At 40.8% G+C, this 14,477-nt stretch overlaps 1 protein-coding gene across 1 annotated transcript in view; it reads left to right on the top strand.

Annotated features, from left to right (window-relative positions):
* The first annotated feature begins 1,232 nt into the window (after positions 1-1,232).
* LOC124079746 (zinc finger protein 724) overlaps positions 1,233-14,477 on the top strand; it is a 79,848-nt gene continuing 66,603 nt past the window's right edge. The window contains exon 1 of the mRNA XM_046425442.2: positions 1,233-1,972. Coding sequence (XP_046281398.1) covers positions 1,892-1,972 — 81 coding nt within the window. The 5' untranslated portion in view covers positions 1,233-1,891. The remainder of the gene's footprint in view (positions 1,973-14,477) is intronic.

Raw genomic sequence — 14,477 nt, 5'->3', positions numbered from 1 at the left:
CCAGTAAATGAATGGATCTGGAGATTATCATGCTAAAGTAAAATAAGGCAATCCCCCCAAAACAAAGGTCACATGTTTTCCCTGACGTGTGTTATCTACATCACAAGGAAGGGGGGTGGCACAAAGAGAAGTTCAGTAGATGAGACAAAGGGGAGCAACAGGAATGGGGAGGAGATAAGAACAGGAAACACAGTAGCATGAATCCACCATAATGTTTCTATTTAAATATATGAAAATACTTAAGTGAATGGGCCCATCATGCCACCCACACGAATGGGGTCCTAAGGAGAATAAGGTATATTTTATGTTTGGATAAGTTTACCACAATGGACTCTATGGGCATGTATAACTAAGACGAACCAATAAAACAGAAAAAAATAAAAAGTACTGAAAAGGACCATGGGACCAAATTGATAGCATCCTAGCTGGATGAGGAAATGTCCTTAGGTACATTCCAGAATGTTCTAAACCGCTCCCCCATTGGGTGCTGCCAAAGGTGTTGGAGCCTGAAGGGAAGGTTCAGGGCGCTGCATGGAGAAGAAAGGACCCCCCCACCCGCATTCATCTGCAGGTGCAGAGGTCCCAGGGGCAGGTAATCTCGAGGCCTCCACGGTTAACCAAGGCAGAGAGGAGCAGGGTGCATTGGAGTCTATGGAGTTATTTACCAAATTAGGAAAACCTGGAATTGGCTTTCCTGGACTCCCAGTCAAACCCAAATTGTTTTTCCTTAAAGAGAGAGACCCTTGAGCCCCTCTTAAGGAGAAGTCTTCTCTGGATTATGTGACTTTTTGCATCCCTGAATTGGGGGGACAAGAGCAGAGCTCTCTTTGGAGACATATTGGCTTTGTTTGCATCAAGACAAGCAGGTAGGGTCTGTCTTTTGTCTTTTTCTTTTTTCTTGTCAAGTGCAGAGTATTCAGCTGATACTAAGGATGCACACCTGGGCAGGGGGTCTCTGGTTTTTGGAGGAGGCAGGATCCCATTGCCTGTCATTCCAGTGGCTGGGGAGGCTGAGGCAGGAGGATGACGAATTCAAAGGCAGCTTCAGCAAAAGCAAGGTGCTAAGCAACTCAGTGAGACCCTGTCTCTAAACTTCAAGCTAGGGCTGGGGAAGGGGCTCAGAGGTCGAGTCCTCTGAATTCAACCCCCAGTGTCCAGAGAGCGGGGGAGCCCGGGTGCAGCTGGGGTTTACCCAGGTCTGTGCTCTCGGGGGGTCTCTTCTGTGCTGATCTCCTTACTCTGCCTCAGGCTCAACGTGGGCTCCAGACACAGAATCAACTCAGCTGGAGGAACATCAGCTCTCAGGCTGCCAACCGGATGGGAGCCTCCTCCAAAGCACCTGCCAGGTTCCCGTGAGCCTTCACCAGCGCTGGCCTTGATGCCCTGGGCAGTTCCCAAGGGGCGAAAGGCCAGTTCTGCTCGGAGAATTTTGCACAGATGAACAGAGGACAAGTCAGCACCTGAAGACGCTCTGGGAGGTCTTATTATAGGAGGAGGCCCAGGTGGTGACACTTTCAAGAAATGACTTCAATTTCCTAACATCAAAGCCCAACAGAATTCAGAATTCTGGTCACCCTGACCCTAACCCAATGCCCAGACCTCAAAAGGAAAAGAAGAAACCTGCAGCCCAACCCGGCCATTCTTGTTTCCTCCTCGCCCGGAGCGGATATCACCCCCCTGTCACTCAGAAAGAAGGCTCACTGGGCTCAGGCAGGGGAGAGTGGAGACTGACGGACGCGCTGTCCAATCAGAAGCCCCCGTGCTGAGCGCTGACCAATCCTGAGTGCAGCCAGCGAGCAGGAGGCGGACTTCCGCAAACAAGTTGGAATTTATTTCTCCGCGGTCCGCGGTTCCACTCAGATTCCTGCAGTTGGACTCCAGGCTTCACTCCATGCCCGGGATCCCGGGTGGCTCTGCCATGCAGGGGCCGAAGCTCCCCAGGGCAGACTTGGCTGCTGGGCACCAGGAGACGGTGAGTGTGCGGTGGCCCCTGGAGCCTGGACTGGGAGGCTCGGAGGGAGACGGGGCAGGGAGGCCATCCGGCGGGACCTGCTGTGGCGGGAACCACCCGAGCTGGCCGACCCGGACTCCGGGCGCTCTCTGCGTCTGCAGGACTGAGCCCCTCGGGGACAGCGCCCCTCAGTCCCCCTGGCCAGCCGGGTGGGGAGCGTGACAGTAGCGGAGACTCCTGCAGCCTCCCCCTCCCCTGGGGCAGCCTCAGCCCCTGCTCAGGTCCTACGTGGCAGGTGCGCGCGGTGCCCGGCGTCTTCCGGGCTGAGGTGATTGACAGGTGGAACCACTGGAAATAGCCAATCTCCAAGCCGCGCGATGGCGCACACCTGTCCGCCCAGAGGCTGGGGCGGGGGCGCTGATGGCCTCGGCAAGTTGGCCAGCCACTTAGAGACTCAGGGAGACCCTGCCTCTAAATGAAATGCAAAATAGGGCTGGGGATGGGGCTCAGGGGTCCAGGGCCCCTGAGTTCAATGCCCGGTACCCCCCCCCCCCAAAAAAAAAAAAAATCCAATCTCCAAACCCAGTTTTCCTGAAGGAGGGGAGCTGAGGTGTACAGGGACCTCGCTTATACCTGAGCTAGTTTTGTGGAATTTATTGTTTTTTGTTTTGTGGGGTTTTGTTTTGTTTTGTAGTTAACAGAAGGTGCTTTTCCACTTAGCTCTGTCCCTGGTAGTTTTTAGTTTTTATTCCGCCCACTGGTCTAGCTAAGTTGCTGAGGGTGGCCTGGTTTTAGGGTTGGATTGATAATGACTTTTCCATTGCAATTAAGTGTATGATTTTTACATCCACGTGGGTTCGTGGGTGGACTCTGTTGACTCGTGATTCCTTAATGACAATTGTAACAGAACAGCTTCCCAATGCACGTGTTAGGTAATAACTTCTTTTTTTTTTCTCTTATAATTTTTTGCTGTTATAATTCAAAAGTTTCTTGGTTCAGTTTACATATATTTAACTGTGGATGAATTTTAGGACCCGGTGCTTCCATTAGGAGTAAAGCATGCTGGATTGTTTATTAGTGCATCATAGTTACACATAATACCACCTGTATATGGCACCCGTGTAAAACGTACCCATGGTATTTTATACTATTTTTAAGCTGAATGTACCATGACTATTAATGTATTATCCTGGTCATATGAACTGATTGCAGCAAGTCCCTGCGGTGGGGGACTATCATGTGTCTGTAATGGCAAAACAGTTTCCACAAATAGTTAAGAAGCACTTAAACTCCTTGAGTTTCTTAGAATTCTCTTGTTTCCTATCTTCATTGATGTATTTCATTTTCTCTCTGATAGGGTTTTAGTTTACATTTCTCAGGTTTCTAAAGATGTTGGATTCTTTTTATTCTCATTATTATTGAACACATGGGTATCTCCTGGACAAATTGGCAGCTCAAGTCTCCTCCCTGAATTTCTTTGGTGGTGGATTTCAGAGTGTCGTGACCGTGAGTATCACCAGTCCGTGGGCCCTTTTCCGACCCGAGGGGGCTGGGATCTGCAGGGGTCTCAGGTTTTTCTTCCCCCTGAGCTTTACTTTATTTTGGGGGGCGCATGGGGGGCATAGAGGATTGAATGCAGAGATCCTTTCCCACTGAGCTACATCCCTCGTACTTCTTATTTATCTGGGACAGAGCTGAGAGGCTGAGTCTGGCCTTGAACTTGGGCCCCAGCCTCCCGAGTGGCTGGTATTACAGATGAGGCCCTCCTGCCCGGGTCCCCCTGAATGTTCTAAATGTAAGAAAAGCAAAGTGTCAGATCCAGAACCCCGTCTCCCTGATGAAACCTTACACCTGTATCAATGAATTCCTCAAATTCAAGTCCCCTGTCCCCATTTCCAGTAAAAATATGTGTGTGTGTGTGTGTGTGTGTGTGTGTGCACGTGCATGTGTATTCTCCCTTTCTCTCCCAGGCCAGATACCTTGTCAGAATGTCTTTGGGCTGAGTGTCCCCCCTGTGGACTGCATGTCCCAGGGGTCTCATGTCCTCTGTGATATTTTCCTGGTCCTGTTTTGGCTCTGCCTGACATGAGGATCCCACACCTGGCACATCTGAGGTCTCCTGAGCGTCTGGTAAATATCAGCCACCTGTGGACCTCTGAGCAGGTGCATTTAGGGGAAGTAGTTTCTCGGGGGAGCAGGTGATGGCCCTGCAGCTGGGAGGAGTCTCCTTATCCAGAAGCCACTTCAGATGTTCCCTCCTCCTGGCTCCTGTGGATCCTGGAACAGCGATGGGCATGCAGCCATTTATGAACACACTGGTTCAAGTTCCTCTGGAAATGCATCCAGAGTGGTCGTTACTCTGTTAGCTTTTAAAGAACTCCATGCTATTTTTAAAAATGGATGCACTAAGCTTATATTCTAGTCCCGTGTGAGCGGGTCTTGCTCCATATCCATGTCATTGGAGGACTGGTTCCTTCACCTGTTTGGTAGGAGCCTTCCCCACAGCTGGGCTCAGGCTGCAGAAGGTCTCCTACTTGGCTGGGGGCTGAATTCCTGATGCAGTTGGTTAGAACCCAGGCTGCCTGTGCTCACTGCAGGAAGGTGGTGTGAGCCTATTCTAGAAAGAAACAGGGAGCTGTGGTTTTGACCCCTTTTGCTTCACACCTGGGAGGGGGATTGTAGCCCAGGGAAATACTTACACACCAATGTGAAGACCCTCCTTTGGGATCCAGGGAGATTTGCACATGCACAGTTGCCATTGCTCCCAAAGCTTTGTGGGTTAGGATGGAGTCCATGAGATGGGAAAAAAATGTTGGGACCCTGAGTGCCTGTACGTACTCCTTCCAGAAAGAACTGGTGAGACCTGGAGTTATTACTGAGGTAGGGGGGAGAGGGCTCAGGCAGGGCTGCTGGGTGGACTGCATTTGTCCTGTCTACCCTCAGGGACTGGCTAGAGAGGAGCTCAACTGTTAGCAGCCATAGTTTGCAGATCATGCTGCAAATCCCTTCTAGGGATAAACTGGGACCCTTGATCTCGCTCCCCTTCTGCCCTGGTCCCATGGATAAAGCTCATGACCCTCCACAGCCATAGAAAAGCACCCCTTTTCCTCTCGTCCTGATACTTGTGTATATCCAGTTCGCTATTCTATGAGCAGAACACAAATTGCGTTTCCAGCTACAAGTCATTTAGTGTCCAATGTGCTCCATTTGTGGCCCCAATCAGTCTTCCTCTACTCTGGGTGACACTGGATGGGGGTATTCTGTCCCAATTATGTGGCACATTGTTCAAGGCAGTACTAATGCCCAAGTGTTCCCCACCTTTGCCTGCCCTTTGGATGGTAGAGATTTTCTGAGTGGTCCAATGCATATGTCTCTCAGTCCATGTATAACTTTATTTAAGAGGGACTCAAAACAGAAGCAGGTGTTTATTGGGTGTATCCATGTGTGGAGAGAATCCAGTACCACGCACATCCTGCACCCAAGCCCTACTAGTGCTCTGCACCTCCAGTTCCCACACCTCCCTTCACGTTGGGTTGTCTTGTTCATTCACATCAAATCCTCTGCTGGAGATGGTTGCATTTATCTAGGCCTTTTCAGTGCACTTCATAATAAAAATGCCATTTACATACATGCGGAGTCATCTATGAAATTTTTGCAGTGTGCAAATTTTTTGGTCCTCAAATTTCTGCAATGATGATTTTATAACATGCATTAGTGACTGGTAATGATAGCTCCTGCTTTTGCTCTTAGAGTTCAGAATTCTTGGCTAATTTCATATCAATATAAGTAGGAGAATTTTCAAACTGTTTGCTTTGGTCCCTTCTTCAATGAAAAGGAAATTATGGTGAAATTTTGATGGGGTGTTGTCATAGATGAACCTGAGGGGAGCTGTCCTCTTTATAATGAGGAGCCCTATCATCTATTCCCAGGGTGTGTAATTCAGTCTGTTATGTGCTGATCTGCATTTGTATTTTTTTCAAACTCTGCAGGTGTCCTTTTTAAGTATGATTATATGTGAAATGTGACATTTATGTGACATCGATATAAAACTGACACGGTGTTTCATAGTATTTGTCCAACTGTATGCAATATGGCAAACAAAATGAGGCTGATTGCCAGAAATGGTTATTTCTGGATGGAATTTCCAGGGTGTCCTACTGAACTATATCCTCAGCCCTTTTTCAATTTTTACTTAAAATTTAAATTTTTAATTTATTTAATTTTTAAAAATTACTATTGCCTATTTTTTTTTTTTTTTTTATTTAGGCAGGGTTTCACTCAGTTGCTGGGGTCAGCTTCACAATTGTGATCTCCCTGCCTCAGCCTCCAGACCACTGGATACATCAGTTTGTAGCACCACATGCATCCTATCTCACTATTTCTTTTTCTTTTTTTTTATAGGATTTTTTTAGGTCATGATTTAAATTCATATATATATGTTTTTATTTTTTTAAACACAGAATAACAGTGGAATGCATTTCAATCCTTTTCACACATATAGAGCACAATTTTTCATATCTCTGTATATAAAGTATGTTCACATCAGTTTATGCCATTATACATGTACTCATTTCTTTCTGCATTACAATTCTTAATACACATTTTTATCACAATTTTTCACCTCTCTTTGTATATAAGGTATGTTGACACCCAATGCAAGTCTTCATATATGTCTTTTGAATAATGATGTCGATCATGTCATTATATAATGATAACCATCACATTCCACCATCCTTGCTAATCCCCTGTCCCCTTCCTCTCCCTCCCACCCCTCTTACCTATCTAGAGTTAATATAATCCTCCCATGCTCTCCCTCTCTACTCCACTGTGAGTCATCCCCATATATCAGAGAAAATATTTGACAATTTTGGGTGGAGATTGGCTAACTTCACTTAACATAATACTCTCCAACTCCATCCATTTACTGGCAAATGCCATGATTTTATTCTCTTTTAGTGCTGAGTAATATTCCATTGTGTATATATACCACATATTTTTTATCCATTCATCCACTGCCAGGCATCTAGGTTGGCTCCACAGTTTAGCTGTTGTGAATTCTGCTGCTATAAACATTGATGTGGCTGTGTCCCTGTAGTATGCTGTTTTTAAGTCCTTTGACTATAGTCCGAGGAAAGAAATAGCTGGGTCAAATGGTGGTTCCTTTCCCAGATTTCCAAGGACTCTCCGTACTGCTTTCCATATTGGCTGCACTAATTTGTAGTCCCATCAGTGGTGTATTAGTGTACCTTTTCCCCCACATCCTCGACAAAACTTATATTTGTTTGTATGCATAATAGCTGCCATTCCTACTGGAGTGAGATGGTATCTTAGTTTTGATTTACGTTTCTCTAATTGCTAGAGATGAGCATTTTTTCATATATTTTTTGATTGATTCTATATCCTCTTCTGAGAAGTATCTTTTCAGGTCCTTGGCCAATTTATTGATTGGGTTAATTGTTTTTTGGTGTTAATATTTTTTAGTTCTTTATATACCCTAGAGATTAGTGCTCTATCTGATGTGTGAGGGGTAAAAATTTGCTTCCAGGATGTAGGCTCTCTTTTCTTTTTTTATTTTTGATATAAAACTTTTTTAGTTTGATTCCATCCCATGTGTTGATTCTTGGTTTTAATTCTTGTGCTATAGGAGTCTTATTAAGGAAGTTGTGGCATAATTCCACATGATGGAGATTAGGGCCTATTTTTTCTTCTATTTGGACAGTCTCTGGTTTAATTCCTAGACCCTTGAAAAAAAAAAAGTTAACTTTTGTGCATGGTGAGAGAGAGGGATTCAGTTTCATTTTGCTGCATATGGATTTCCAGTTTTCCCAGCAACATTTGTTGAAGATGCTCTCTTTTCTCCAGTGCATATTTTTAGCACCTTTGTCTAATATAAGATAATTGTAGTTTTTGAGTTTGTCTCTGTGTCCTCTATTCTGTACTGTTGGTCTACCAGCCTGTTTTGATGTCATTACATGCTGTTTTTGTTACTATGGCTCCGTAGTATAGTTTAAAGTCTGGTATAGCAATGCCACATGCCTCCCTCTTCCGGCTAAGGATTGCTTTAGCTATTCTGGGTCTCTTATTTTTCCAGATGAATTTCATGATTGCTTTTTCTATCTATGAAGAATGCCATAGGGATTTTGATCAGAATTGCATTAAATCTGTAGAGTGCTTTTGGTAGTATGGTCATTTTGATAATATTAGTTTTGCCTATTCAAGATCAAGTTATATCTTTCCATCTTCTAAGGTCTTTGATTTCTCTTTAGTGTTCAATAGTTTTCATTGTATAGATCCTTCACATCTCTTGTTGATACCCAAGTATCTTTTTTTTCTTTTTTTTTTTTTTTTTTTTTGAGGATATTGTGAGTGAGGTAGTTTTCCTCATGTCCCTCTCAGAGGATTTGTCACTGATATAAAGAAATGCCTTTGATCTATGGGTGTTGATTTTATATCCTGCTACTTTGCTGAATTTTAGTTCTAGAAGTTTTCTAGTGGAGTTTTTTGAGTCTTCTAGGTACAGAATCATATCATCAGCAAATAGTGCTAGTTTAAATTCTTCTTTTCCTATACTTATTCCTTTAATTTCTTTTATCTGATTTCTCTGGCCAGTGTTTCAAAAAGTATGTTGAATATAAGTGGTGAGAGAGGGCATCCCTGTCTTGTTCCAGATTTTTGAGGGAATGCCTTCAGTTTCTCTCCATTTAGAATAATGTTGACCTGGGGTTTAGGATAGATAACCTTTACAATGTTGAGATATGTTTCTGTTATCCTTAGTTTTTTTAGTGTTTTGAACATCAAGGGATGCTTAATTTTGTCAAATGCTTTTCTGCATCTATTTAGATGATCATATGATTTTTATCTTTAAATCTACTGATGTGATGAATTACATTTATTGATTTTTCGTATGTTGAACCAAACTTATATCCCTGGGATGAATCCCACTTGATCATGGTGCATGATCTTTTTGATATGTTTTTGTATTTGATTTGCCAGAATTTTATTCAGAATTTTTGCATCTGTCTTTTAGAGATATTTGTCTGAAGTTTTCTTTCTTTGATGTGTCTTTGTCCGATTTTAGATTCAAGGTGATATTGACCTCATAGAATGAGTTTGAAAGTGTTCCCTCTTTTTTTATTTCATGGAATAATTTGAGGAATATTGGTGTTAGTTGTTCTTTGAAGGTTGTATTCATTGAGTCCTGGGCTTTTTTTGCTTGGTAGGGTTTTGATGGTATCTTCTATTTCATTGCTTGAAAGTGATCTGTTTTTTGGCTGAGGTTGTGGCTCAAGTGGTAGCATGCTCACCTGGCATGTGCGGGGTGCTGGGTAAGATCCTCAGCAACACATAAAAGTAAAATAAAGATGTTGTGTCCACCAAAAACTAAAACAAAAAATTAAAAAATTCTCTTAAACAGATAATATTCTTTTTTTAACTTGTGTATCATCCTCACTCAGTTTGGGTAAATTATATGACTCTAGACATTTGTTGATGTCTTCAATATTTTGTTTTATTGGAGTACAAATTTACAAAATAATTTCTAATTATCTTCTATATTTCTCTAGTGTTCATGGTGACATTTCTTTTTTTTAAATCACAGATTTTAGTAATTGGAGTTTTTCTCTACTTCTCTACATTAGCATGGATAAGGGTTTACAAATGTATTTATTTTTTCAAAGAGCCAACTTTTCATTTTGAAAATTAAAATTTTTTAAAAAATAAATGGCAGCGGAATGCATCACAATTCTTAACTACACATGTACAGCACAATTTTTCATATCTCCATATATAAAGTAGGTTGACACCAATTTTTGTCTTCATACATGTACTTTGGATAATGATGTCCATCATATTCCACCATCGTTGCTAACCCCCATCCCCTCCCTTCCATTCGCACCCCACTGCCCTGAATAGAATTCATCTATTCCTCCCATGCTCCCCCTCCCTACCCCAGTATAGTCAGCCTCCTTATATCAGAGAAAACTTTCAGCATTTGTTTTTTTCGGATTGGCTAACTTCACTTAGCATTATCTTCTCCATCACCATCCATTTACCTGCAAAAGCCTTGATTTTATTTTCTTTTATTGCTGAGTAATATTCTATTGTGTACAGATGCCACATTTTTTAATCCATTCATCTATTGAAGGGCATCTAGGTTGGCTCCACAGTTTACTATTGTGCATTGTGCTGCTAAAAACATTGTGGCTGTATCTCTGTAGTATGCTGTTTTTAAGTCCTTTGGGTATAGACTGAGGAGTGGGATAGCTGGTTCAAATGGTGGTACTATTCCCAGTCATTTTGTCAATTTTTAAATTGCTTCTTTTGTTTCAATTTCATTGATTTCAGCTCTGATTTTAATTATTTTCTTTCCTTTATTGCTTTTGGTGTTGATTCATTTTTTTCCTAGGGCTTTGAGATGTAATTTTAGGTCATTTATTTGACTTTTTCTTTTTTTAAGGAATGAACTCCATGCAATGAACTTTCCTCCTAGTACTGTCTTCATAGTGTCCCAGAGATTTTCGTATGTTGTTTCTGTGTCCTCTTTCACCTCTAAGAATTTTTAAATCTCCTCTTTGATGTTTTCTGCAACCCATTGTTCATTCACTAGCATATTATTTAGTCTGCAGGTGTTGGAGCAGCTTCTATTTTTATCATTGATTTGTAATTTCATTCCATTAGGATCTGGTAGAATGCAGGGTATTATCTTTAGTTTTCTGTATTTGCTTAGAGTTGCTTTTTGGCATAATATATGGTCTATTTTTGAAAAGGATCCATTTGCTGCTGAGAAGAAAGTGTCTTCGCCCGTTGAAGGATGAAATGGTCTATGTATGTCAGTCAAATCTAAGTTATTGATTGTATTATTGTATTCTATAATTTCTATTTGGCTTTTGTTTGGAAGATTTTTCCAGTGGTAAAAGAGGTGTGTTAAAGTCACCCAGAATTATTGTCTTGTCATCTATTTAGCCCTTGAACTTGAGAAGAGTCTGTTTGAACATAGATGGTCCTTTGTTTAGGGCATAAATATTTATAATTGTTATGTTTTGATGGTGTATGGTTCCCTTAAGCAGTATGAAAGGTCCTCCTTTATCCCTTCTGATTAACTTTCACTTGAAGTCCTCATTATTTGATATAAGGATGGAAACCCCTGCGTGCTTCCACAGTCCATGTGAGTGGTATGTTTTTTAATATTTATTTTTTTATAGATGAACACAATACATTTATTTATTTATTTTTATGTGGTGCTGAGGATCGAACCCAGGGTCTCACACGTGCTAGGTGAGCACTCTACTGCTGAGCCCCAGCCCAAGTGATATATTTTTTCAAACATGTCACCTTCAGTCTGAGGGTGTCTTTTCCTATGAGATGAGTCTCTTGGAGGCAGCATATCCTTGGGTCTTCTTTTTAAATCCAATCTGCCAGTCTTTTGATTGCTGAGTTTTGGAAATTAACATTCAGGGTTATTATTGAGACATGATTTTTATTCCCAGTTATTTTTGTTTATTTTTGGTATTTAACTTGATTTGGTTTCTCTTTGATAGGTTTTTCCTTTAGAGTGATACTTCCCTTTTCTAATTTTCATTGTTTTTCATTTTCTCCTCATGGAATATTTTGCCAAGGATGTGCTGTAGTGCAGGTTCCTAGTTGTAAATTCTTTTAAATTTTGTGTATCACGAAGGTTTTTATTTTCTCATGAAAATAACATCTAAATCAAAATCTAATTGCTAATCAAAGTTTAATTTTGCTGGGTATGATTCTTGGTTGGCATCTATTTCTTTCAGGGCTTGGTATGTGTTGTTGCAGGATCTTGTAGCTTTCAGGGTCTCAGTTGAGAAATCAGGGATCCTGATTGGTTTCCCCCATATATAATCGGATTCCTTTCTCTTGTGGCTTTTAAAGTGCTCTGCTTCTCCTGTACGCTAGGTGTTTTCATTATGATGTGCCTTGGTGTAGATCTGTTGTGATTTTGTTCATTTGGTGTCCTGTAAGCTTCTTGTATTTAATATTTCAATTCAGTCTTCATGTTTGGAAATTTTTCTGGTATTATTTCATTGAATAGAGTGTCCATTTCTGTAGTTTGGACCTCTATGCTTTCCTCTATCCCAATAGTTGTTAAATTTGGTCTCTTAATGTTATTATCTCATAATTCTTGAATCTTCTGTTCTTGGTTTCTTACCATCTTGTCTGTGGTCAACTTTTCTTTTCAAGATTATATTCTTTGCCTTCACTGTCAGAGGTCCTGTCTTTCAAGTGATGTATTCTGTTGCAGATGCTTCCTATTGAGTTCTTAATTTGGTTTACTGTTTACTTCATTTCAATGATTTCTGTTTGTTTTTTTTTTTTTCAGAATCTCTATCTCCTTATTGATGGAATATTTTCTGTATTTCCTTATGTAGCTCTTTATCAAAATGATCTTTGCTGCCTGTATTTGCTCTCTTATATCATCCTTTAATTCACTGAAAATTATGTACCTCCTCCACGCCTTCTCTGTCATTTCTCCTGCTGTTCTGACCATGGGGTACTAATAATGTAGCATCATTGTTTGCCCACATTCTTGTTTTTTTTCATGTTCATGCATCTTCCTCTCCAGCTCTGTGTTTTTAAGGTGTTACAATTTTTACCCTGTAGGATTATAGTGTCCCCAACAGGTTCCTATACCTTTCTTTTTCTAAAATTTACTTATTTTTTTAAAAAATCACAACAACAGTGGAATGCATTACAATCCTTATTACACACACAGAGCACAATTTTTCTCATCTCTATATAGAAAGTATATTCATGCTAATTTATGCCATTACACATGTACTCATTTCTTCATTACAACTCCTAATACACATATATAACACAATTTTTTCATATCTATTTGTATATAAGGTATAATGGCACCAAATTCAAATCTTCTTACATGTATTTTTGTATAATGATGTCCAGCATATTCCACCATTCTTCCTAATCCCCTTCCCTCTCCATTTTCCTCCCACCCCTCTTCCCTATCTAGAATTAATGTAATCCTTCCATGCTCTCCCTCCCTATCCCACTGCGAGTCACCCCCCCCCCCATGTATCAGATAAAATATTTGGTATTTGATTTTTAGGGATTGGCTAACTTCAGTTAACATTATATTCTCCAACTCCATCCACTTACTGGCAAATGCCATGATTTTATTCTCTTTTAGTGCTGAGTAATATTCCATTGTGTATATATACCACATATTTTTTTATCCATTCATCCACTGAAGGGCATCTGGGTTGGCTCCACAATTTTAGCTATTGTGAATTGTGCTGCTATAAACATTGATCTGGCTGTGTCCCTATGTATGCTGTTTTAAAGTCCTTTGGGTATAGTCCAACAAGATAATAGCTGGGTTAGATGGTGCTTCCATTCCCAGATTTCCAAGGAATCTCCATACTGCTTTCCATATTGGCTGCACCAATTTGCATCCCCACCAGCAGTGTATGAGTGTACCTTTTCCCCCACATCCTCACCAACACTTATTGTTTATATGCATAATAACTGCCATTCTGGCTGGAGTGAGATGAAATCTTAATTAGAGAAATGCAAATTAAAACTGCTATGTTGAACTTTTTTATACATATTTGTTGCTCAATTGTATATCATATTCTGAGAAGTGCTTGTTCAGTTCCTTGACCCATATATTGATCAGGGTTATTTGTTATTTGTGTGTGTGTGTGTGTGTGTGTGTGTGTGTGTGTGTATGTGTGTAGATTGAGTTCTTCATATATCCTAGAGATTGGTGCTGTGTCTTATGTGTGTGTGATAAGAATTTGCTCCCAGGATGTAGGCTGTCTCTTCACCTCACTGATTATTTCTTTTGCTGAGAGGCTGTTCAGTTTGAATCCATCCACTTATTGATTCTTGGTTTTAATTCTTATGCTATAGGAATCTTATTAAAGATGTTAGGGACTAATCCTACATGAAGATTTGGACCAACTTTTTCTCCTCTTAGATGCAGGGTCTCTGGTTTAATTCCTAGGTCCTTGATCCACTTTGTGTTGAGTTTTGTGCATGGTGATATAGGGACTTAATCTCATTTTGCTGCATATGGATTTCCAGTTTTCCTAGCACCATTTGTTGAAGAGGCTATTTTTTTCTTCAATATATTTTTGGTACCTTTGTCTAGTATGAGATAACTGTATTTATGTGGGTTATTCTCTGTGTTCTCTATTCTGTACCATTGGTCTACATGTCTATTTTGGTGTCAGTACATGCTGTTTTGTTACTATTGCTCTGAAGTATAGTTTAAGGTCTGGTATAGCGATTCCACCTGCCTTCCTCTTCTTCCTAAGGATTGCTTTGGCTATTCTGGGTCTCTTTATTTTTCCAGGATTAATTTCATGATCCCTTTTTCTATTTCCATGAGGAATGTCATTGGGATTTTGATTGGAATTGCATTGAATTTGCATAGTGCTTTTGTTAGTATGGTCATTTTGACAATATTATTTCTGCCTATCCAAGAACAAGGGAGCTCTTTTCATCTTCTAAGTCTCTCTTAATTTTTTCCTTTAGCGTT

This window comes from Marmota monax, unplaced genomic scaffold, assembly GCF_021218885.2.
Source record: "Marmota monax isolate L192 unplaced genomic scaffold, Marmota_monax_Labrador192_F-V1.1 WCK01_AAM20220418_F8-fsc00028, whole genome shotgun sequence".
NCBI classification, from domain to species: Eukaryota; Metazoa; Chordata; class Mammalia; order Rodentia; family Sciuridae; genus Marmota; species Marmota monax.
The sequence above is the reverse complement of the archived record's forward strand: the minus strand, read 5'-3'. Positions and strand labels throughout refer to the sequence as shown.